The 24354-nt window shown below is 41.8% G+C and overlaps 1 protein-coding gene across 7 annotated transcripts in view; it reads right to left on the bottom strand.

The window, feature by feature from the left end:
- Positions 1 to 24354, bottom strand: part of pds5a (PDS5 cohesin associated factor A) — a 163786-nt gene that overhangs the window by 18786 nt on the left and 120646 nt on the right. For all 7 annotated transcript variants that reach the window (XM_078399742.1, XM_078399715.1, XM_078399706.1 and 4 more), the window contains 8 exons: positions 17796 to 17919; positions 16866 to 17024; positions 12302 to 12370; positions 11982 to 12118; positions 4728 to 4851; positions 3871 to 4075; positions 2219 to 2333; positions 1941 to 2073 (listed from right to left, as the gene is read on the bottom strand). In XM_078399742.1, the coding sequence (XP_078255868.1) occupies positions 1941 to 2073; positions 2219 to 2333; positions 3871 to 4075; positions 4728 to 4851; positions 11982 to 12118; positions 12302 to 12370; positions 16866 to 17024; positions 17796 to 17919 (1066 nt within the window). The remainder of the gene's footprint in view (positions 1 to 1940; positions 2074 to 2218; positions 2334 to 3870; positions 4076 to 4727; positions 4852 to 11981; positions 12119 to 12301; positions 12371 to 16865; positions 17025 to 17795; positions 17920 to 24354) is intronic.

Genomic DNA, 24354 nt, shown 5'->3' with positions numbered 1-24354 from the left:
CTATGAGAAGAGGAGGGGTGCTTGGAAAAGGGTACCAAGTGGTTGAGTGCTAGACAATGGGATGGGGCAGGGAGGGGAGTGAGGGAGAGTGAAAAGTTAGCTAGTGGATGGAGTAAAGGACAGGAAATTTAGGGTGGGGAGAATCATAGATATGGGGGTGATTGCGGTAAACTGCAGTAGCAGCAGTGGAAAATAGGCTTGAGCCTGAGTTCACTCACACCTGTGTGTGATGGTGAAAGACATCTGAATGCGTGTTCACCAGGGTTCGTACACTTGGAACAGCAAAAAATCCAAGGACTTTCACGGTCCAAAAATCCCATTAATCCAGCAAACATTGATGTTTTTTTCCAGTTTTTCTGCATATAGGTAAGAAAATACTGTTTTCAAAACTGCTAATTTGGTGTATATGGTTAATTAGTAAAAACTACGATGATTTTGTAGTTTTTTTTGCTTTATGCGGCGAGTTCCCCTCAACTCTCCCCGACTCTTTAACTTGTTCCGGAGCCGTGGAACTGTGGCTGCGGGGACTGGAGGCAGAAGCTGCCGGCGAAGGTTCACCGGAGAGCGGATCGTCACCGATCCAGGACAAGGCGAGAGATCACAGCACCCCCTCGCAAACAACAAAGCCAAGGAAACTTCCCTCCTCGCCACCACAGCCACCGCTGCTCACCCCGGGGATGCAGGCCTTCTGAACATCAACTACAACACTTGCGTTTATTCTTATTTTGCTGCGCTAGAGGGAGATGGGGCCGGGGAAGAGAATGGAGCAGCGCAGATCTCGCTGGTGCTAGGAGAGAGGGGGTAGAGAGAGATGGGGTAGAGAGAGAGATGGGGCGTAGAGAGAGAGGGGGGGTAGAGAGAGGGGGGGGTAGAGAGAGGGGGGGGGGAGAGAGAGGGGGTAGAGAGAGTCAGGTTAGAGGGAGCAGCGGGTGAGAGTGGGAGCGCAGGCAGGGGGAGGATGTCAGAGGGGAGGAGGGTGTCCGGTGAAGGGTGGCCGTCCGGTCAGAGGGTGTCCGGTGAAGGAGTGGGAGCTGCTCCCTCCCCCCTCCCTCTTCCTCCCCCCTCCCTCTCCCTCCCAGCGCCAGCGAGATCTGCGCCGCTACTCCAATCTCTTCCCCGACCCCATCTCCCTCTAGCGCAGCAAAATAAGAATAAACACAAATAAAAATTAAAAAAGGACTTTCAAAGACCTATGATAAATCCAAGGACTTTCAAGGCCTTGAAAAATAGTTTCAAATTCCAGGACTTTCAAGGAGCGTACGAGCCCTGGTTCACATTTAGGTTATGTTCATGCCCATTCCGCAGGGCTTGGCCTGCCATTGTCTGGGGCCCCCATTAGCTAAGATTGCTTTGTGAAATCCACGTGATAGCTGGTGAGAATAAGAAATCATCTATCCCACTATCCTCCCAACACACCAATTTCATCAATACAAGGCTCGAAATGAGTAGAAAAAATGAGTAAAAAAACAGTACACACAGAATACTCTTTGCTGCGAATGCCCTCAGTAACCTCACCAAACATTTTCCTAATACAACCCCAAAGCACCATAAGCATCATCAGCCCCCCACCCCCCTTCAATCAGTCGCACTAATAGGTCACCCCTAAATCATCAGGTTGCACACAGCTATTCATTCAGGCTGAACACATGGCCCTAGAAACAAAAATGATTGACTCTAAAATAGCCAGCCAAGGCAGGAACAATCAGAGTATGACAATACATGCTGGTGAGCCAGGAACACCATGTCCAACAGGATAAATGAAAACATGTTAGAATAGTGCACTTTCTCGCAATATCAACACATGTTAAAATTATGTGTAACTATTTAAAAGGTTAAAACTTTTTTTAAAGGATGGATCAGTTTTGATGGTAATAGACCAAAGTATTGAAATAGCTTTCCTAAAACTGTTATGCAGCATGCTCCAAATATGTACTTCTCACCTCATTCATTTTGCCATCATCAGGAGCTTGGGCATCCTTAGTTTGTTTCATGTTGTCCACCATTTTTCGGATAAAAGCATGGCTATTATTTTCATTTTTTGCCATTAAAACTTCCAACATGAACCACAGACACCTTGTGAAAAACAATTTTAAAAGGTCTTGGCTACATTGAGGATCAAATGAAGCATACATAACATGGAAAATGCTTTAAATAGCAATTTCTACATTTAACATTCAAATTAACAAAGTGTTCCAAGATCAAATTTAATGTTACTTACTCTTTAATATCACGCAGCTGCTCAATATCCTGTGTTTTGGTAAAATCTGGATCATGGGCAAGCAAATGAACTGTGTATGGAACTACATATTCCGGTAATAACGACAAAAGTTTCTCTGCAGAAAAGTAAAAAAGTGCATATAAAAAGTTATTAAATGGTTTTACTGCTGGGTCCATGCATACAATTCTAGGAAATTAGCAAAAGTTGACCAATAATCTTTAAAGTAAACCGAATATTGAACTTGACAAAAATAAGCAAATATACTTTACAGGATGTGGTTGCATCACATTTTAAACCATATCTTTGAAATGTGATCAATTTTACCACAAGAGGTAAACTGAAGTATGCAGCATTAGCAGTATTTATTTGAAAAGAAAGGCAAGTAATCACCATTGGGATAAGAAGACATTTGACCTCTCAAGTGTAGAAGTAGATCAAAGTTTATCTGTACCCAACTCAGTTTACCTGCCTTTATCCAATCCTCTTTGTCGAAAAAGTTTTGAGAAACCACCTTGGATGGAACTCAGTTTACTTTTTTGAAAAATGTTCCAAATTTAAAGATAATGTAATTTACTCTCAATTCCATCATCAAATTGCAAAAAAACCCTCTATACTCTACTCAAGGGAATTAAGAATAACCGCACAGGATCTGTATTCAAGGATTAGGCAAGTACTTAAGAAATTGTTATTTTTATTTATCTACTGTATCTTATTGCATTTTTGATCAGCAGAAACGGCACGGTAGCGCAGCGGTAGAGTTGCTGCTTTACAGCGAATGCAGCGCCGGAGACTCAGGTTCGATCCTGACTACGGGTGCTGCACTGTAAGGAGTTTGTACGTTCTCCCCGTGACCTGCGTGGGTTTTCTCCGAGATCTTCGGTTTCCTCCCACACTCCAAAGACGTACAGGTATGTAGGTTAATTGGCTGGGTAAATGTAAAAATTGTCCCTAGTGGGTGTAGGATAGTGTTAATGTACGGGGATCACTGGGCGGCACGGACTTGGAGGGCCGTAAAAAGGCCTGTTTCCAGCTGTATATATATGATATGATAAATATTGTTCTTTAAGCTGTCGCAAATGTTCTAGTGAGAACAATTTAGAAAACAACTGGTACAGCAGCTAATTAGGTGGTAGGAAAGGTACCAACAAACATCTACAAATCTAGCTAATTTCAAGGAGGATGTGAATTTGGAATATCAATAGGAGGGAGGTTTCAAATTCATGTTGAATAAGGTTAGGAAGCAGATGAAAAATACTAAGAAAAGTAGAATAGCTGAAAATGAGAGCAACACAGCAAGATCTAAAATAGACCAAAATATGTGAAATGTTAACCCTTTCTCTTTCCACAGATGCTGCCTGACCCCTTAGGTTTCTCCAGCTTGGTCTGTTTTACATCGTCTATAACCCTTGCTTTTTGAAACTTCTACCAAGGGTTAGGAGCTTTCCTATTTACTGAATCTAGCTCCTGTGTAATTTAATCTCTCACCCTCATGTGCTTTCAAGAGCTGGCATGGTCTCGTTGGTTGAAAGGACATGTTCCATGTCATAAGGAATTATGGGAAATAAATATAAAATTGGTTTAAAAAGAACCTAATACATTGATTTATGATTTGTAACATTTCAGGAACACTTACGATAAATTATTGTACTAACCATGTGCCATTGGGTTCTGTTTAATATATTCTCTCCGTATACTTATATTTTTTAGGAGACATTGTCTAGCATGTGCTCTTCGCTCTTTCACGGGGTCCTTGGCACAGAGTGCAAACACTGCCATATATTCTAGTGGGAGCATCAGTTTTCCGAGGGCTTTGTGAAGTTTCAGAGCAAATATTTGCCTCACCTGGTAACACTCATCCTTCAACAAAATGATAAAATCAGCAGATTATGCTAGGCAGAATGTCAGAGTATAAAACACATTTTTTGGGACACATAGGAAAAGGTTATGCAACAAAGTAAATCTGATAATTACATATCCGCCATCTGTTTGGCAAAACTTTGAGACAGTTTTCTTTGATAATTTCATAATAGGTTTTGGAAGGTGATCTAACACTGTTTCAATGAGATATTCTTTACATTTTGAACATTGATTTGCCATTCTGATTTTGCTATTTTTCATCGTAAGCTTTAACGACAAGAAAAAGTACACTAATGAGAACTGATGAATATCAATATCAGATAGAGTTACACCCAACTGAAAAAAAATGGCATTATTACAACTGTAACCAAAATACAACTTTCTGTTTTACACCTCCTCCCCACCCCAAGAATTATATCAGTGGATAAAAGACTTTCTCAGCAAATGATTGTATAAATAACTTTTAAAATGGATTGCTCTGAAACAAACAAAATCAAATGTCTAAATTATTTGAATTACAGATTACAGATTTTTTTTCATCTAGATTTATTGAATAAGACATTTATAGCCAGATATCATGTTGAAAACTATTTTAGATTGAAGGAGCAGAGAGCCAAAACACAAGCAATAAAAATAAAGCAAGAACACTTACATTAATAACAAGTGCACAAAGCTGGAACTGCTCTGGGGTGATAATTTCATGATAGCAAGGTTCTTGTGCAAGTTTTAGTATAGCACATCCTGCAGCCAACCGTAATCGAGACATATCAGATTTACTGCAAAACAGGAAAAACAAGGTCAACTAATCACAGCAAAGTTCCAGCTCATGTATTTATAAATTCTTAACTCTTAATCACATTAACGACTGGACTCTCAGGAAGACTATACCAAAAACTCCAAAGCAAAAGTAATTAATCACTTACCTGATAATCTTGGTTCTTCACATTCAAGAACTCTCACACATATATGGATAATGTTTCATACCCGAAAATGGCCTAACAGGAAATCAGGGCTTTCTGTTCTCTTGATACTCCTCAGATCATGTTTTCATTGATACAAAATCCAATCAATTCAATTCTGAGAATGACTAAAAATACCAATGTTTGTTGAGGACTGGAGCAGTGGGATGTGTGTCTAGAATCAAGAGTGTTTTATTGTCATATGTCCCAGATAGAACAATGACATTCTTATTTGCTGCAGCACAACAGAATATGTAAACATGGAACACTGTAAACAATGATAAACGAGAGAAAAATAAGTTCAGTGTATATATAGACACATACATACACACACACACACATATATATGTATACATATATACATACACACATACTCAAAAAGCAAAAGCAATAGTAGTGCAATAATAATAATAATAATCTATTGTAGTTCAGAGCTTATTTGAGGTTGTAGTGTTTAATAGCCTGATGGCTTTTAGGGAAGAAGCTGTTCCTGAACCTGGACATTACAGTTTTCAGGCTCCTGTACCTTCTTCCCGATGGCAGTGGTGAAATGAGTGTATGGCCAGGATGGTGTGGGTCTCTGATGATGCTGGCTGCCTTTCTGCAGCGACTCTGATAAATCCCTTCAATGGTGGGGAGGTCAGAGCCGGTGATGGACTGGGCAGCGTTCACAACTTTTTGCAGTTTTTTCCGCTGCTGGACATTCAAGTTGTCAAACCAGGCCATGATGCAATCAGTCAATATGCTCTCTACTGTACACCTGTAGAAGTTCAAGAGAATCCTCTTTGACATACCGAATCTCCTTAATCTTCTCAGGAAGTAGAGGCGTTGATGTGATTTATTTATAATTGCATCAGTGTGCTGGGTCCGGGAAAGATCTTCGGAATTATGCACACCCAGGAATTTGATGTTTTTGACTCTCTGATATAAACAGGATTGTGGATCCTCATCCTTCCTCTTCCGAAGTCCACAATCAGTTCATTGGTTTTACTGATATTGAGAGCCAGGTTGTTGTGCTGGCACCATTTGGTCAATTGGTCGATCTCACTTAATACTCTGACTCATCACCATCTGTAATTCCTCCAACAAAGGTGGTGTCGCCGGCAAACTTGAAGATGGAAGATAATAAACATGCACCTACTTTCATTCACTATTCTTTTTCCACAGATATATAAACATCTGCACCAAAGTACAAATCTTGCAAAAAGTAAATATCAGATTTTCAAGTCCTTAAGCTACATCAACTGAATTGCACCAAACATATTTATTACACACAAAAAAATTAAGCTTAAAGTGCAGTGATGTCCAAGTGAACACTGATAAAATGTAAAATCTTTCTCAAATGTGCCCAGAATTGCTGGAAACAGTTCCTGCCCTTCCACCTGCAATTACCTGGGCAAAATGCAGAGTGTCATTCTTAACAATGCTCTATATATAGGCAGTGAGACCTCAGCACCAGCTGGACATGAAAAAGCATTGTCCCAAGATGTTCTCCTGGAACGACCTGACAGAGAGCAAAGCAAAGATGTTAGGCTTTGCTTCAACTTGCTAGCTACGTTTGCAGGTATTACCACTATGGTGGGCCAGATCACAACAATGACAAAACAAGAACGGGAAGCAGATAGAGAGCACAGTAAAATGGTGGCAGGACAATAACCTCTCCCCTTTTGATTGAAGCCCCAATCAGCATCAATGGTGCCAAACTGGAAATGGCTGAGAGCTTCAAGTTCCTTGGTGTTATTATTACCAATAATATTTCATGGACCAACCACATTGATGCAACAGTCAAGGCGGTACACCAACACCTCTACTTCCTTAAGAAACTCGACCTGTCTCCAATGACTCTTACCAACTTTTCCAAATGCACCATAGAAAGCATACTATCAGGCTGCATCACAGCTTGGTTTGGGAACAGCTCTGCCCAATAAATTGCATACTTTGTTGATGTCACCCAATTCATCACACAGAACAGATACCCCACCATTGACTTCACCTACACTTCACTCTGCCTCGGAAAAGCAGCCGACAGGATGAGAGGGGATCTTATAGAAACATATAAAATTATAAAAGGACTGGACAAGCTAGATGCAGGAAAAATGTTCCCAATGTTGGGGGAGTCCAGAACCAGGGGCCACAGTCTTAGAATAAAGAGGAGGTCATTTAAAACTGAGGTGAGAAGGAAAACATTTTCACCCAGAGAGTTGTGAATTTGTGGAATTCTCTGCCACAGAGGGCAGTGGAAGCCAAATCACTGGATGGATTTAAGAGAGAGTAGATAGAGCTCTAGGGGCTAGTGGAGGGAGGGCGATGAGCTCGCGCCCCCCCCCCCCACCGGACCTTCAACTAATGCGCTCCCCCCCCCCCCCTCCCCCCGGACCTTTAACTAATGCGCTCCCCCACCCCCCCCCCCCCGGACCCCTCGCGTCTGACATTCCTCAGATCGGGCAGATGCGGCTCTGCTGCTGCTCTCCTCTCCCTGGTACAATTCATGCAGATATATTTATATATATACTAGCGAAGAGGGCCCGTTGGGCCCATTCCCACACCCCCCATTCTCTCCTCCCCCAACCCCAATCTTACTCTCGCCACACCCCACCTTTCCCCACGACCTCCCCTTTTCCCAGTACCCCTATTTCCCCCACCACCAAGCCCCCTCCGGACAACCCCTGTTGTCCCCCTCCCCAGTCCCCATTCTCAGACCCCGCCACCATTCGGGGGTGCGCATCAGTGAAAGGTCCGGGGGGGGGATAGCGGGGAGAGGGTCCCGTCTCCCGGATGTGGGAGAGAGGAGAGAAGCAGGGGGAGAGAGGAGAGGGGAGCCCATACGCACAGCAGCGCCACGCTGGAAGCCTTCAATAAATCAGTAGGAGGGGAGTTGCGCGAGCTTTTTGACGTCACACGCTGAAAGCAATTGAAAAAACGGCTGTTTTTAATTTTTTTTAACTAAAACCTCTGTAACTTAAAAAATACACGACCGAATCAAATAAAAAAATCATTTTCCAGCAGCGTTCAGCGTGGTGATTAAGGCGGTGCAAAAATCGTGGCGCTACGGTTCACCGTTATTGCCGAAATCAGCCGAAATAACTGAGAGAAAAAAAGTCTTGACTTTTAAACCTCTGTAACTTAAAAAACATACGACCGAATTAACTAAAAATATCATTTTCGGCAAGCCTCCAGCGGTGTGATTAGGCGGTGCAAACATTGTGGCGCTACGGTTTACCGTTTTGCCGTAATCAGTGAAATATATATACAAGTGAGGAGATGCCGCGCATGCGTACTGAGCACAGCCGCACCACAGCGCCCCCCTGAAAACCTGCAATAAATCAGGGGGGGCAGCGATTTAAAACCTCTGTCACTTAACAAATATGCGACCGAATTAAATTAAAAAACCATTTTCCAGCAGCTGTCCGCGTGGTGATTAAGGCGGCGCAAAAATCGTGGCGCTACGGTTTACCGTTTTGCCGTAATCAGCCGAATCACAGATATATATATATATACACATATATTCATACATACACAAGATCTGAGTTTTAATAAGATAGATATATATGTATGTATGTATGTATGTATGTATGTATGTATATCTCTCTGAGAGACATGTGGACCTGCAGCCAATACGGTAAAGACCTGCAGCCACAATTTTAGCGCCACCTTAATCACCACTCTCGTGGCGACTGTTTATAACACATGTTATTCAAATTGGTCGTATGTTTTTTAAGTTAGAGACATTTTAAAGTTTAAAACTCTCATTTCTAAACACATTTTTCAAAGTGCTGTGCGTATGATGTCACCATAGAGATGCACGGCCTCTCCTCGCTCGCACAAACAAGATAGACGCCGTTAGCGGAGCCGTCCGCCCGCAATCAGGGGCTCCCCCTTCCTCTCCCCATACTCTCCCCGCTCTCCCACACCCGGGGACACTCCCGAGCAGGAGGGAGATAGTCGCACTGATGGTCCACTCATCCTTCCCTTCCGTCCCTTCAACCCACGGCGTCCTCGAGACCCCCCTCCCACCCGGGTCCAGCGCCCCGCACCGTTACCGCACACGAGCCGCAGTGGGCAGCTTCTTCTCCTCCTCCTTCAGCGGCCGCTGCCACCGACGGCCCGTCGCGACTTCAGAAAGATGGCGGCCTCCTCACGCTCCGCCATCTTGTGCGCGCCTCCCGCCGCGCCTGTCTCCCCTCGCTTCTCTTCCCTCCCCACAGCCTGCTTTTGGTCTCACCGATGTAGAGAAGTTGGCATCAGGAGCAGCGGATACAATAGATGAGGTTGGAGGAGGTGCAGGTGAACCTCTGTCTCACCTGGAAAGACTGTTTGGGTCCTTGGATGGAGTGGAGGGGGGAGGTAAAGTGACAAGTGTTGCATCTCCTGCGGCTGCAAGGGAAAGTGCCTGGGGAGGGGGTGGTTTGGGTTGGAAGGGACGAATGGACCAGGGAGTTACGGAGGGAACCGTCTCTGCGGAACGCAGAAAGGGGAGGAGATGGGAAGATGTGGCCAGTAGTGGGATCCCGTTGGAGGTGACGGAAATGTTGGAGGATGATTTGTTGGATACACTGGCTGATGGGGTGGAAAGTGAAGACCAGGGGGATTCTGTCCCTATTACGAATGGGGGAGGGGGAGGGGGAGCAAGAGCGGAGCTGCGGGATATAGAGGAGGCCCTAGTGAGAGCCTCATCTATAAAGGAAGAGGGGAAGCCCCGTTTCCTGAAGAATGAGGACATCTCTGACGCCCTAGTGTGGAACACCTCATCCTGGGCGCAGATGCGGCGTAGACGGAGGAATTGGGAGTAGCGGATAGATTTTTTGCAGGAGACAGGGTGGGAAGAAGTGTAGTCCAGATAGCTGTGGGAGTCAGTGGGTTTGTAGTAGATGTCAGTCACTAGTCTGTCTCCTGTGATGGAGATGGTGAGATCCAGAAACGGTAGGGAGATGTCGGAGATGGTCCAAGTATATTTAAGAGCAGGATGGAAATCGATGGTGAAATGTATGAAGTCAGTGAGTTCTGCATGGACTTAATACTATATATATATATATATATACTTAATACGAAGTGGTCAATCCTCCAAGGTCTTCACTATCAAAATTACTAATATTCAACCACTTTGCTTTATATATTACAGCAATGGGAATGGCTCAGTAGACCGATCATGGGCAGCAACATCAGACAACTTTGTGGTGTATTATTGCCCCAACAATTTCAAACCAAGCATTGTCATCTACCTAACAAAATGAAATAAAGCTTACGTAAACCCCATTTATAAACTGAAGGAAAATCTAACTGTATTAATTATCACCTTTCAATCTCCTCACAAGAAATAAATCAAGTGATTAAGAAAGCAACAGCAACATTATCTGCTCACCAATAATGTGGCCACTGACATTTAACTCAGGTTCGACAACTACATTACTTTGGAGCCGTGACTTAAAATCCACATAAACCACAACCAGACGAGATGCCAGAATTGCTGCCCAAGGTACCGAGGTATAATTGATGATATGAAGATAGATGGAGGGGCAGGTAGTGCAGAGAAAGCAGGGTCTCTGCAGAAGGACTTGGACAGGTTGGGAGAATGGGCAGATGGAATATAGTGTAGCAAGTGTGAGGGTCATGTATTTTGGTGGTAGAAATAAAGGCGTAGACTATTTTCGAAATGGGAGAGAGTTCAGAATTGGAGGTGCAAAGGGACTTGGAAGTGCTGGCACAAAATTTCTAACAGTTAATTTGCAAGTCGAATCGGTAGTAAGGATGGCAAACACAATGTTAGCATTTATTTCGAGGGCTACAATATAAAAACAGGGATGTAATGCGGAGGCTTTATAAGGCACTGTTCAGTCCTCATTTGGAGTATTATGAGCAATTTTGGGCCCCGTATCTGAGGAAGGATGTGCTGGCGCAGGAGAGGGTCCAGAGGAGGTTTACGAGAATGATCCGAGGAATGAGTTGGTTAATATATGATGAGCGTTTGAAGGCGCTGGGCCTCAACTCGCTGGAGTTTAGGATGAGGGGGATCTCATTGAAACTTACTGACTAGTGAAAGGCATGAATAGAGTGGATGTGGGGAGGATGTTTCCACTAATGGGACATTCTAGGACTAGAGGTCATAGCCTCAGAATAAAAGGACGTTCTTTTAGGAAGAAATTTCTCTAGTCAGAGGGTGGTGAATCTGTGGAATTAATTGCCAGTGAAAGCTGTGGGGGCCAAGTCAATGGATATTTTTAAAGCAGAGATAGATAGATTCTTGATTAGTACGGATGTCAGGGGTTATGGGGCGACGGCAGGAGAATAATGATATAAGGAAAAGATAGATCAGCATGATTAAATGGCGGAGTAGACTTGATGAGCCGAATGGCCTAATTCTGCTCCTATCACTTATGAACAATTACCAATTGAGAATACTAAAAAAAATAAACCATTAATTAAAACAAATCTCAATGGAAGATCAAAATAAATCATAATCAGAAGGTGGAAGTTAACAATCGTTCAAACGAGGATCATATACTTTGAAATCTATAAAAAAATAAAGGCATAGATAGGGTAGACAGGCAGAACCTTTCCCCCCAGGATAGGAATGTCAAGGACTGGAGGGCATAGCTTTAAGATCGGAGGGGGAAAGTTTTTTTTTACATAGAGCATGGCGAGGGCATCGAACACGTGGAGACAGATACAATTGTGGCATTTAAGTGATTTTTAGATAGGCATGTAGATATGCACGGAATGGAGGGATATGCGTTATGTGCAAACAGTTAAAAGTTGATCTTGGCTTCATGTTTTGGCACATGATGGAACTTGAGTTGCTATGAAGTTGAAAAAAGATAAATCATTTGATCGTTTTCCCATATTTATCTTATTTAAGTATGTTGATTGGATCATACATTTCAACTATTTTCTCTTATTGAAAAGTTCACAAATGTATTTAAAACAGTTACAATCAGTATGAGCAAAGTTACCTTATCTTTTTCTGTTCAGTTAGGTCACCTTCACTAACCAACATGGCTGATAACAGTCGAAGTGTAGAATTGGCAGATTTAGATTGATTATTCTTCATTCCTAATAACCACCGTACCAAAAGTTTTATGGCCTGAACCTAATTAGAAAAGATGAAATTGCTGTATCATAATACACAATATCTTTGAATGTTTAAAAAAAAAAGTTCAATGACCCATAGATGTTTCAGGTCTTTCGTTATGTAGTCAAAACAAATCAATATAGAAGCAGAATTGAGTGATTACTGGAAATTTGAAATAGAAGCAGAAAAAGTTAGACCGACCTTTGTTAGTACTTCTGGAGAGACTTCTTCATTTGGACTCCATAATTTACCATTTTTCCCTCCAGGGAACTAGAAAGAGACATTGACATTTACTTTATGCAGAGTATAAATGATTTTTTGTTTTATTATATTATATATTATAATATTTTAAAACTTCCTCGAAATGATTAAATAGTATGAGCCAATTCAAATAACTTTTCTACTCTTTTGGGTAATTCAGGGTGGGATGTGGTAATGCCTCAATGCCCAAGTGCATATTTTTATTTCCTGGTATTTACACTAGGCCCATGTGCTGTTGATGAATGGACTCAAATAATCAAATTATAAAAATTGTTCATCCTCCATTTTCTTTGCACTTTTGCAAATAAAATTTTGAATCCTTGAATTGTTTCTTCTATCCCTCTAATCATGTCTTGCAATGAATGACAGAGGTTGGAATATAGCATCTAATTCAAGAATCTGGTGTCAGTAAGTGAGCCTGCCCACTAGAACCAACCTTAGTGCTGGGGGTGTCGGCACTGAAGTTAATCAATTTATTCTTCAAGTGGATTTAGAACATGTTGCAAAGAAGGTGTTGGAGACATCTCATCACTGATTGGGGGTGACTTTGATGCATTATTCAGACAGAGGAGCCCAGAGCAGGAATAATGTTGCTGTCTGTCTGGCAGAGAATTAGCTTTGCCTGGGATTGAGACCTTGATTTTTGTTCATCCTGTAGATTAGCTCTGTTCCAGTAGGAACCTTGTTGAAGATAAGGTGCAGTATCTAGTAAGAAAGATTGGAAAAAGTTTTGGGGCAATGATGCAACCTTGCTTGACGACAGTATAGAATGGTCAGTTTGCATACCATTATAAACCAGATGCAAGATTCTTCAGTCAGATAGATTTGAAACAAATGTCTCAAAGTTGCCCTAAATTGATGGAGTGAGAGGTTTGTGAAAAGTTTAAAAAAGCCACGTAGAGTGGATGATGCTGCTCTCATGACTCAGAGTGGATTAATGGGGAGATCGTGCCCATTATACCTCGGGATTTTTGAATCTAGTGTGATTCATGAATCAGGATTTTGACCACATGAAGGAAGTGGTCTAGAAGGAGCTTACAATGACTTTCTATATGGTAGACAGATTTGCTAACCAGTACAATGATGTGATCACAAAGAACGCTCATCAATGCCTCTACTTCGTCAAAACATTGAGGAGACACTAAGTTCAGAAACTATGAGCTTCCATGGACGGGGTCTTTGATTGCTCCAGATGTCAGATCCTGCACTATTGTGACTACCTAGTATTACATTACTAATTATTAATCTATTGAAATTTTGATTATATGTTATCTGCGTGCATTGCATTTGCGGGACTGTTAAGCTGAATTAGCAAGAATTTCATTGTTCTGATGTTGGTAATTAAACACTCTGGACTCTTGGATGTCCTCACAAGTAGTGACCTCCAAGATCCGAGATCCCTGGAACGACATGCACATCTCTGAAGATCTATCCTGGGACCAGCACATTGATGCAATCACAATGAAAGCCCATCAAGTCTCTACTTCCTTAGAAGGTTGGGGAGATTCAGCATGTCACCAAATATACAAATGAACGCCTAAAGGTGCATGACAGAGAACGTGTGGGTACAGCACGTCCTGGTTTGACAATTTAAACGCCAAGGAACAGAGATTACAAAGAATGGTAGACACTGCCCAATCAATCACAGGTGCTGGCCTCCCCACCATCGGAGGGATCTATAGGAGGTGCTGCCTCAAAAAAGCAGCCAATATCATCAAAGATGCACAGCATGGTCACATATTGCTTCTGTCATCGGGAAGGTGGTATTGGAATCTGAAAATTATGACCACCAGGTTTAGGGATATCTTCTTTCCAACAACTACCAGGCTCTTGAACACTGCACAACACTAGCCTCAATTATGAACTGTGTGGTTGCAATAAAGACTATGTTTTGTTCTGCACTAATATGGGTATTTATTGAATTGTTTGTATTCATATGTTATCTGTATATTGCGTGTACAGACCTGTTACACTGTTGCAAATAAGAATTTAATTTCATTGTTATTCGGACATGAGATTTAAACACTCTTGACTCCTGATGTCTTAGATATGGGAGACGAGCTTTTAAATTTGTGATTTGATTTTTTCCTCACAGGATCACTTTCTACTTTCCCGAGGCAGTTTTTCAGCTTATCATCAACCTAGCTGAAAGGATGGCTGGACTGGGTATCTTGCTATAGAACAGAGTCAACGGTGCTCAAGTCAAAGACTAAGTCATGTTAGTTTTCCGAGGTGTTCCTTCCTGGCTGTCTCCATGTGCTTGGTAAGCTCCTCTCCGATCACAGCAGCATTGGTGATCCTTGGGTGTTTGGCAAGTCTTTAAATGTCATATGTACCAAAAAAAGAATGAAATTCTAACTTGCAGCAGCATAACAGGTCTGTAAACACAGTACTCATAGGTAACACAATAAACAAAATGAAGTTCAATAAATAAAGAAAAACAATATTCATGCAAAACAAAAGCCCGAAATCCCAGGTGCAATCAAGACAGTTCGTAGTTTAGTTGGTGTTTGTAGTGTTCAAGATCCTGATAGTTGATGGGAAGAAGCTGTTCCTGACCCTAGAGGTCACAGTTTTCAGACACCTATAACTTCTTCTTGATGTCAGGAATGAAATAGGAGCGTAGCAGGGTAGTGAGTTAGATAAAGCTCTAGGGGCTCGTGGAATTAAGGGATATGGGGAGAAGGCAGGCACGGGTTATTGATTGTGGACGATCAGCCATGATCACAATGAATGGCGGTGCTGGCTCGAAGGGCCGAATGGCCTCCTCCTGCACCTGTTTTCTATGTTTCTATTTCTAGTAGGGTCCTTGAAGATGCTGCCTGCCTTTTGAGGCATCATCTCCTATAGATCCCTTCGATGGTGGGGAGGTCAGTACCTGTGATGGACCGGGCAGTGTCCACTACTTCTTGTAATCTCCTTAATTCCCGAGTGTTCGAGTTGCCGGACCAGGCCATGACGCAATCAGTCAATATGCTCTCTACCGTGCACAAGTAGAAGTTCAAGAGTATTCATCGACATACCAAATCTCCTCAATCTTTAAAGGAAGTGAGGCATTAATGGGTTTTCTTTATGATTGCATTAATGTGCTGGGCCCACGACAGATCTTTAAAAATATTCATGGCTAGGAATTTGAAGTTGTTGACTCTCTCCACCACCGACCCCTTGAAGAAGACAGGTTTGTGGATCTTCGGCCTTCCTCTTCTTAAGTCAACAATCAGCTCTGACGTTGAGAGCAAGGTTGGTGTTCTGACATAATTCAATCGGACAATTGATCTCCTTCATACACACTGAATCACCATCATCCATAATTCGTCCAACAACTGTGGCAAATTTAAAGATGGAGTTGGAACTGTGTCTGGCTATACAATAATCGACATAGAGTCAAGCAAGGGACTGAGCACACAGCCTTGTGGTGCTCCTAAGCCAATGGTTATCGAGAAGTGTTGTCAATTCGTACCAATTGTGGTCTGCTGATGAGGAAGTCAACAACTCAATTCCCCGAGCATGGAAACAAGTTTGGAGGGGGGGGGGGGGGGGGTAATGGTGTTGAATGCCGAGCTGTGGTTGATCAACAACAGACATATGTGTGTTCTTATTGTCCAAGTAATCCAGTAAAGAGTAAAGAGTCCCTAAGATCACATCCCCCGTTGATTTATTGTGATGGTAGGCAAATTGCAGTGGGTTCAGATTCTTGCTAAGGTGGGAGTGATATGCGCCATAACCAACCTCTCAAAACACTTCATCACCACAGACATTAGTAGTGCTGGTTGGTAGTTATTGATGGATGTCACCCTATTCTTGTGCATCAGTATTGTTGATGCCCTTTTCGTGCTGAAGATTCCTTTTGTGTGACGGTTATCAGCAAATTGCTGACTTCCTATACTTTTCTGAGGGGTTAATGTGTTCTTTAAGGCATGGATTTACAAAGACCCAAGTGTTCAAGATTGTCCGTGCAGCTGTTTCTTTTCCATGGAGGCACATTGAAGCTTCCAGTCCAAAAAATACCATGTTTAAGTTGCACCTGGTCATTTTCATCAAACGGGTCCTGGTGTCTTTTGGTAGAGAAGCCAAGAGTCCCATTATGGGTGTTAATATTTTAGTCTGCTCTACCCATTTGTGGCTGATTTGTTGATAGCATCAGCTGCATATACCCATAATAAAGACAGTTTCTGCCGTAATTCAGGCTGAATTAGTACAATGGCAAAAAGTTTAAATCAATTCAAGATTATACCCAATAGGTTCATTAAAATAAGCATAGTTTTGAAAAGCCAATTTCAGTGGAAGTGAGGAAAGCTTACTGACTTAAATATTGTAATGAAATGTGTGTAATGCAAGGTGACAAACTAGAGCTAACAAATTTCACAATGCAAGGAGCAAAACATTGAGAAGAATACAATAAAGAAATCCATCAACTTACAAGAAAAAAATAATTGAAATTTTAGCACCAAAAATACTGTAATAAAATTAGTTTTGGAAGATGTAGAGGAAAATCTTGACATACCCTGTCATTCATAAGTAAATCTTTGACGATAAAATTTGCGACTACTGACTTCATTGGAGAGGCAAACTGATCTGGTGCCAACATAGCAATATGTCCCAATGAGACGAGTGGAGTTACGAGTTGTTCTGGGGTGTCAGCATTTAGGCTTTTGCTCAATGGCTGAAGAAAAAGTGCACACATACACAGAAGGTACAAAATGTTAAACTTTGGTAACCGAATACAGCAGTAGTGCATTGAAAGTGCTAAACAGGTAACCTCCATGTGATGTTGGGGTGGGGTGCGTACACTGGCATTTATCACAATTTTACGCAACGCAAAGCCATGTCATCAGCGAGTGCTTCAAGAGACGAGCGTGGAAAATAAATAAAGTGTGTGTATTTATTTACTTTTCCTTTCACAGAAATTCTGAGACCCTGAATTTTATGGGCGATTTCAAATGTTTGGGTAGCGATATGTGAATTCTCAAAAGGGCAAACTTCAGTTACCCAAATGGCTGTAATGCCGGTGTTGCCTGTACAAGCTTCCAGCATTAAATGCAGTGTAATAGCAGAAGTTTTAGTAATCCAGATCTCAAACAACCTTCTTTCTACTTACTATGCTATGGACATTTTTAATATAAGTAAATTCAGATGATAAAACATTTTTTTATTTTTTACAAAGACAAAAGAATTCCATATTTTATGAGAAAGGCCATGTTTTGATCTTTCAAAACATCCCTTATTACTGTTCATACAAGATCGTGAAGAAATAACAGAAACATGCACGCAAACAATTCAAAAATCATGTTAAAACTGGGGAACTATTATCAGGATCTTATAAACTCACAGTGGAAACTTCAAGCTATATAATTTAATGTGATTTCCCATATCCATAAACATTCTGAACTCTAACCACAATTAATGAATATTGCAATAAATAATGTTCAGATACCTCAAAGATCTGTGCCAATTGTACTTCTTTGTTTGTGAAGATGGCATGAATGCAATGAACTGCTTGCTTAGCTTGGCGAGGGGTACCCCTTTTTGCTTTTTGATGCAGAATAGGAATGAGCGTACTGTAATAAAAATAGTATTATGTTAAGGCTTAATAATATTTTTAAAAGTTAAATCCACCTGAACTGCTAATTTAAAATTTTTCTTTACATTTAACAATGAAATATGCCATTGGGCCCTTCTGGCCTGCTCTGATTTTCAATAAAGTCAATCTTACAGTCCAGAGCTCCACTAACTCAGAATTCCACTTTACTCTTAACATCTAAAGATTTATCATTCCATTGAATATATACAATTAAGGAATTCTTTGAATTCCAAAGATTCACAACTCTCTGTGAAAAGATTTTTTCAGCTGTCATTATTGGACAATTCCTTGAGACTGTGGCCCCTGGTCTGGGACACCCCATGCATGTTACCTGTCAAGTCCTACAATATTTTTATGTTTCCATGAGTTCTTCTCATTCTTCTAGAGTATAGACCCAGTCTGCTTAATCAAAGGGTAGCCCAGCTATTTTAGGAATCAATCAGATGAACCTTCACTTAAATATCCAGAGATTGGTATCTAATTGGAAGAACCTTTCCACAAACGAATCAAGTAACCTGATAAAGTAGGCAAAGAATCAGACACCCATGAAGGTTCTGAGTAATCTGAATAGAGTAATTCATAAAATTCCTGAGTAGTTGCTGCCTCACCTGTGGAACAGATGCTCCATCATGACTAAGACTTAAACTAAATAGTGGGGGGTGGAGTCAACAACGTGGAAGCATATGCGTAGAGTTAACAGGAGTGTGCAAGAAAGGTCATGGAAGTCTCCAGAAATAACAGGGCAGAAAGCTTAAAAAGGGAGAAGAGAGTAAGGTTGGGTAAAATCGGGATGGTTGTGAGAGGAGGGGTGGTCAACACCAAATTGAAGGTATTATATTTGAATGCACGTAGCATAAGGAACAAAGTGGATGATCTTGTAGCACAGTTGAAAATTGGCAGGTATGATGTTGTAGGCATTACAGAGACGTGGCTGCAAAAGGTTCGGAGCTGGGAGCTGAATATTCAAGGTTATATGTCCCATCGGAAAGACAAAGGTGGGCAGAGGGGGTGGGGTAACACTGTTGGTTAGGAATGAAATTCAGTCCTTAGCGAGGGGTGACATAGGATCAGATGTTGAGTCATTGTGGATAGTGTGGAGAAATTATAAGGGTAAAAAGACTCTAATGGGAGTAACTTACAGGCCCCCAAACATTCGCTAGGATATAGGGTTCAAGTTACATCAGGAGATAAAATTGGACTGTAAAAAAGGCAATGCTACGGTGGTCATGGGAGATTTCAAAATGTAGGTAGACTGGAAAAGTCAGGTTGGTACTGGACCCCAAGAAAAGGGATTTGTAGAGTGCCTTCGAGATGGATTCTTAGAGCAGCTTGTAATGGAGCCTACCAGGAAAAGGGCAATTCTGGATTTAGTGTTATGTAATAAACCGGATTTGATAAGTGAACTCAAGGTAAAGGAACCATTAGGAGGTTGCAACCAGAACATGATATGTTTTAATCTGCAATTTGAGAGGGAAAAGGTGAAATTGGATGTGTCGGTATTGCAGCTGAGCAAAGGGGACTACAGACTCATGAGAAGGAGCTGGCCAACGTTGACTGGAAAGAGACCTTAGCAGGGGTGACGGTGGAACAGCAAAGGCAGGAATTTCTGGGAATAATCCGGAAGATGCAGGATCTTTTCATTAAAGAGGAAGAAAGAGGCGACTGTGGCTGACAAGGGAAGTCAAGGACAGTATAAAACTAAAAGAGAAGGCATATAACATAGCAAAGATAGTGGGAAACCAAAGGATTGGGAAGCTTTTAAAGAACAACAGACGGTAACTAAAAAGGCAATACAGGGATAAAAGATGAAATGCGAAGATAAGCTAGCCAATAATATTAGAGGCTGGCAAGAGTTTCATTACTTATATAAAGCTTCATACTCAATTGGTCTCAATTTTCTAGAAAGGCTACTACTTTTCCTGCTCAATAGTTATCAAATTCCCTTCTTAAAAGTTATTGATAAATCTGCTCTCACTCCCACTGAGCTCCGTAGGATCTCAAAAATCCGACACCTGAAAATTTTCCTGCCCCTCATTTCTAGCTTCTTTGCGAATTATTTTAAATCTGAGCTCGAGATACAAGCCTCCCTACTAATGGAAACAGATTCTTGTTGCACTAACAAATCTTTCATAATTTTTAACAACTGTTAAATCTCCTGTAATCTTCACTGTATCTGCAAGGAACAAATGACTCGCATGTCTGATGTTCTCCTAAATGTTTTAGGGGGCGTGGCTGTGTTCTGCAGCTGCGGCTCACCGGCAGTCTCTCCGTTTTTGTTGTTGTTTTTTTGTCATTGTCGTTGTTAAATGTACGTTTTGTTTTATTTTTAATTCTGTGTATGTAGGGGGGTGGTGGGGGGGTTGGGGGAAACCTTTTTTTCAAATCTCCTCCTCAACGGAGATGCGACCTTTACCGTGTCGTATCTCCGTTCGTGCTACGGCCTAACATCGTGGAGTCGGCGGCCTCCAGCTGGGATCGACCTTGAAGACTCCGGTCGCAGGGCCTGGACTTACCATCTCGGAGGCTTCGGCCGTAGGCCCTGCAGACCGCAACATCGGGAGTTCGCAGGTTCCTGGCTGGCGACCGGCTTTCGGGAGCTCCAGCCGTAGCAGCTTCGACCGCCCCGAAGCGCGAGGTACGATCGACCCGCTCGCAGGCCCTTCATCACCCTGCGTGGCTCGGCTGCAGCACTTTCCATCGCCCAGTGGGGGCTCAGGACCTTCATCGCCCTGCGTGGCTCGGCCGCAGCACTTTCCATCGCCCGGTGGGGGCTCAGGACTTTCATCGGCCTGCTCGGCTCGGCCCTGGGACTTTCCATCGCCCGGTGGGGGCTCAGGACTTTCATCGGCCTGCTCGGCTCGGCCCTGGGACTTTCCATCGCCCGGTGGGGGCTCAGGACTTTCATCGGCCTGCTCGGCTCGGCCCTGGGACTTTCCATCGCCCGGTGGGGGCTTCAAAAAGTTGGGAGCCTCGATCACCTCGTGGCACCACGGGAGAAGAATGAGGAGGAGATAAGACTTTGCCTTCCATCACAGTGAGGGTATGCCTAGAGCAATCACTGTGATGGCTGTTTTGTGTAAAAAATTATATCTGTGTGTCTTGTGCTTTTTAATGTCTACTGCCAGACCCTGACGTGAGAGGACGCTGGCGTTGAGTATTCGCCGCTTTTCCGTCAGGATAGTTTGTCTGTTTGTTTCTGTTAATTGTTTTTGTAAAGCGCTTTGAGCATGTGATAAGGCGCTATATAAAATAAATGGATTATTATTATTATTATTATTTACAAGGTTGTGATATACCTTTCCTTCACCTCTCCACTTAAAGCATGGTACTTGGAATTAAGCAAATTATCGTAGCTAGAATTGAGCATAGATCTATAATGGTTTGGCATTGTTTCCATGCAGTGTATCCTGTTCCTATTTCCATGTTTCATGACATGTTATACTGCAACCATTAAAGTAAAGGTATAATCTTTGGGGCTGCTTCATAATGTACCATTCAGCTTGTTGCTTTCCCATTATCTTCATATTAAAGTGCATCCCAAACATGGGAGAGAGAGAGACAAGTAGCAGCAGCAAGTAGGAGAGGATGATTACACTGACAGAGGTATTACAGAAACTCCCCACCAAAACAACATCTACATCAAAGGTGAAATAATGCTCAGAAATCTTCAAAAATTATCAAACTTATTTAACAGTGCCTAAAGAGACATTATTCAGATTGTCAAAAAATCTATTTTAAAATCATTGTTGCTTTTGTGCTTCAAATCAATCTTTTGTTCCATCTATCTAACAGAGTGCATAGCCAACACAAAGGTACTGTGATTCACTTGACTTGTCTGCAGTAGAAATGGCCAATTTTGATAACGACAAAGAAAGTTATCCAAATTTATAGAACTCAATACGAAGCTGGAAAGCTGCAATCTGCCCAAGTAGGTGCTGTTTCTCAAGTTCATTATGGGCATCATCATTATAGTGCATGCAGGAGGCCAGAGACAAATAGGTCAGTGTGAGTGGTTTATTACACATTTGTCACATGTATTGAGAGACAGTGAAAAATCTTGTGAAATGAAGACTTATAGTGGCAAGTAACAGGAACTTGTATTTGGAACATAAATGGTACTTTGGAATATTTTTGGGGAGATGCACTGTGAAAAAGTAAAGTATAATTTCCAGTTTTAATCATACCTACAACAATTCAAAGCCAGCAAACTGGACATTAATTAAGCAAAGACTTAGGAGTAGTTTTATTGAAGTTTATAAAATTGAAAAAATGCATTTGTCTGGACAGTTTGCATCACCTAATTATGTTATGGTTGATCAGTCTTTCACGAGCTTAGGTATAGTTCATATTAAGTGTTTAAGTTTTCTTTCCTTCCCATGGAACAATGATTTTCGAGAAAAGTGTCAAGTGACTTGTGAATACTGATTCATAAGGTGGGTAACTGTAGAAAGTCAATCAAGGGCAGAGTGATCTCTTAAACTAATTTTGATGGGCCAATGGGAAATTTATTGTGGTGTTTCACTCCACCAATGAATTGTGTCTTATGAATGCAATGGGAAATGTATAATTTGATGCACAGTGCATGTCAGTTCCATGGGGTGGGTCTAATGAATCAGTAGTTTTCTTCTTCTCACCGTCAACCCGTTTAAACTCAATTATCAGTGTTTACTTTCACATATACACAGCCAATCCATGAGCACACACTGATGTCGAAGAATAACTACAATATATTAGTGGACATTCATGTGCTAATAAGTCTGTTAGTATGGAGTTCATGAGTATGGAGTTCATGGCTGTAATTCAATGCATTAAGTTAGACAATCCTTTGATATGATTTAATGTAATTTGATGCTATGGGCCCAAAGTTCGTTTTTCATCACTGAAATTGTGACCGGAAATGCAGACCAAAAACTATCCAGCTATACCACCACAAAAACATTGGCATTAACTTTTGTAGTATATTCTCTACTGATCATTTTCCTTACTCTGCCTCCAACCAAGAGGCTTTCCTACAGTCATTGACTCTACTATTCAATGAAAAGTTAAGAAAAAAATATTTGTTATTGCGTTTAATACTGAGTTACAGTGCCCTCCATAATGTTTGGGACAAAGACCCATCATTTATTTATTTGCCTCTGTACTCCACAATTTGAGATTTATAATAGAAAAAAATCACATGTGCTTAAAGTGCACATTGTCAGATTTTAATAAAGGCCATTTTTATACATTTTGGTTTCACCATGTAGAAATTACAGCAGTGTTTATACATAGTCCCCCAATTTCAGGGCACCATAATGTTTGGGATACATGGTTTCACAGGTATTTGTAATTGCTCAGGCGTGTTTAATTGCCTCCTTAATGCAGTTACAAGAGAGCTCTCAGCACCCAGCCTTTCCTCCAGTCTTTCCATCACCTTTGGAGACTTTTATTGCTGTTTATCAACATGAGGACCAAAGTTGTGCCAATGAAAGTCAAAGAAGCCATTATGAGACTGAGAAACAAGAATAAAACTTAGAGACATCAGCCAAACCTTAGGCTTAACAAAATCAACTGTTTGGAACATAATTAAGATGAAAGAGAGCACTGGTGAGCTTACTAATCGCAAAGGGACTGGCAGGCCAAGGAAGACCTCCACAGCTGATGACAGAAGAATTCTCTCTACAATTTAAATAAAATCCCCAAACACCTGCCCGACAGATCAGAAACACTCTTCAGGAGTCAGGTGTGGATTTGTCAATGACCACTGTCCGTAGAAGACTTCATGAACAGAAATACAGATTCAATACAAGATGCAAACCACTGGTTAGCCGCAAAAATAAGATGGGGCCAATAGTAAACTGCAATTTATTTTACAGTTTGCCAAAAAGTGTTTAAAAGAGCAACCACAGTTCTGGAAAAAGGTCTTGAGGACAGATGAGACGAAGATTAACTTATATCAGAGTGATGGCAAGAACAAAGTATGGAAAGAAGGAACCGCCCAAGATCCAAAGCATACCACCTCATCTGTGAAACACGGTGGTGGAGGTGTTATGGCCTGGGCATGTATGGCTGCTGAAGGTACTGCCTCACTTTATCTTCATTGATGATACAACTTTGGATCTGTCGTCACTAGGAAAGACACCATCAATCTCCCAGATGTACTTGTGGCCAGAGGACCTAGGGTGGCAGAGGAACTGAAGGGAATTCACATTAGGCAGGAAATGGTGTTGGATAGACTGATGGGATTGAAGGCTGATAAATCCCCAGGGCCTGATGGTCTGCATCCCAGGGTACTGAAGGAAGTGGCTCTAGAAATTGTGGATGCATCAGTCTGAAGAAGGGTCTCGACCCGAAACGTCACCCATTCCTTCTCTCCTGAGATGCTGCCTGACCTGCTGAGTTACTCCAGCATTTTGTGAGTGGATGCATTGGT

Source organism: Rhinoraja longicauda, chromosome 1 (assembly GCF_053455715.1).
Source record: "Rhinoraja longicauda isolate Sanriku21f chromosome 1, sRhiLon1.1, whole genome shotgun sequence".
In the NCBI taxonomy this organism is placed as follows: Eukaryota; Metazoa; Chordata; class Chondrichthyes; order Rajiformes; family Arhynchobatidae; genus Rhinoraja; species Rhinoraja longicauda.
This window is presented reverse-complemented; position numbering and strand designations above follow the sequence as displayed.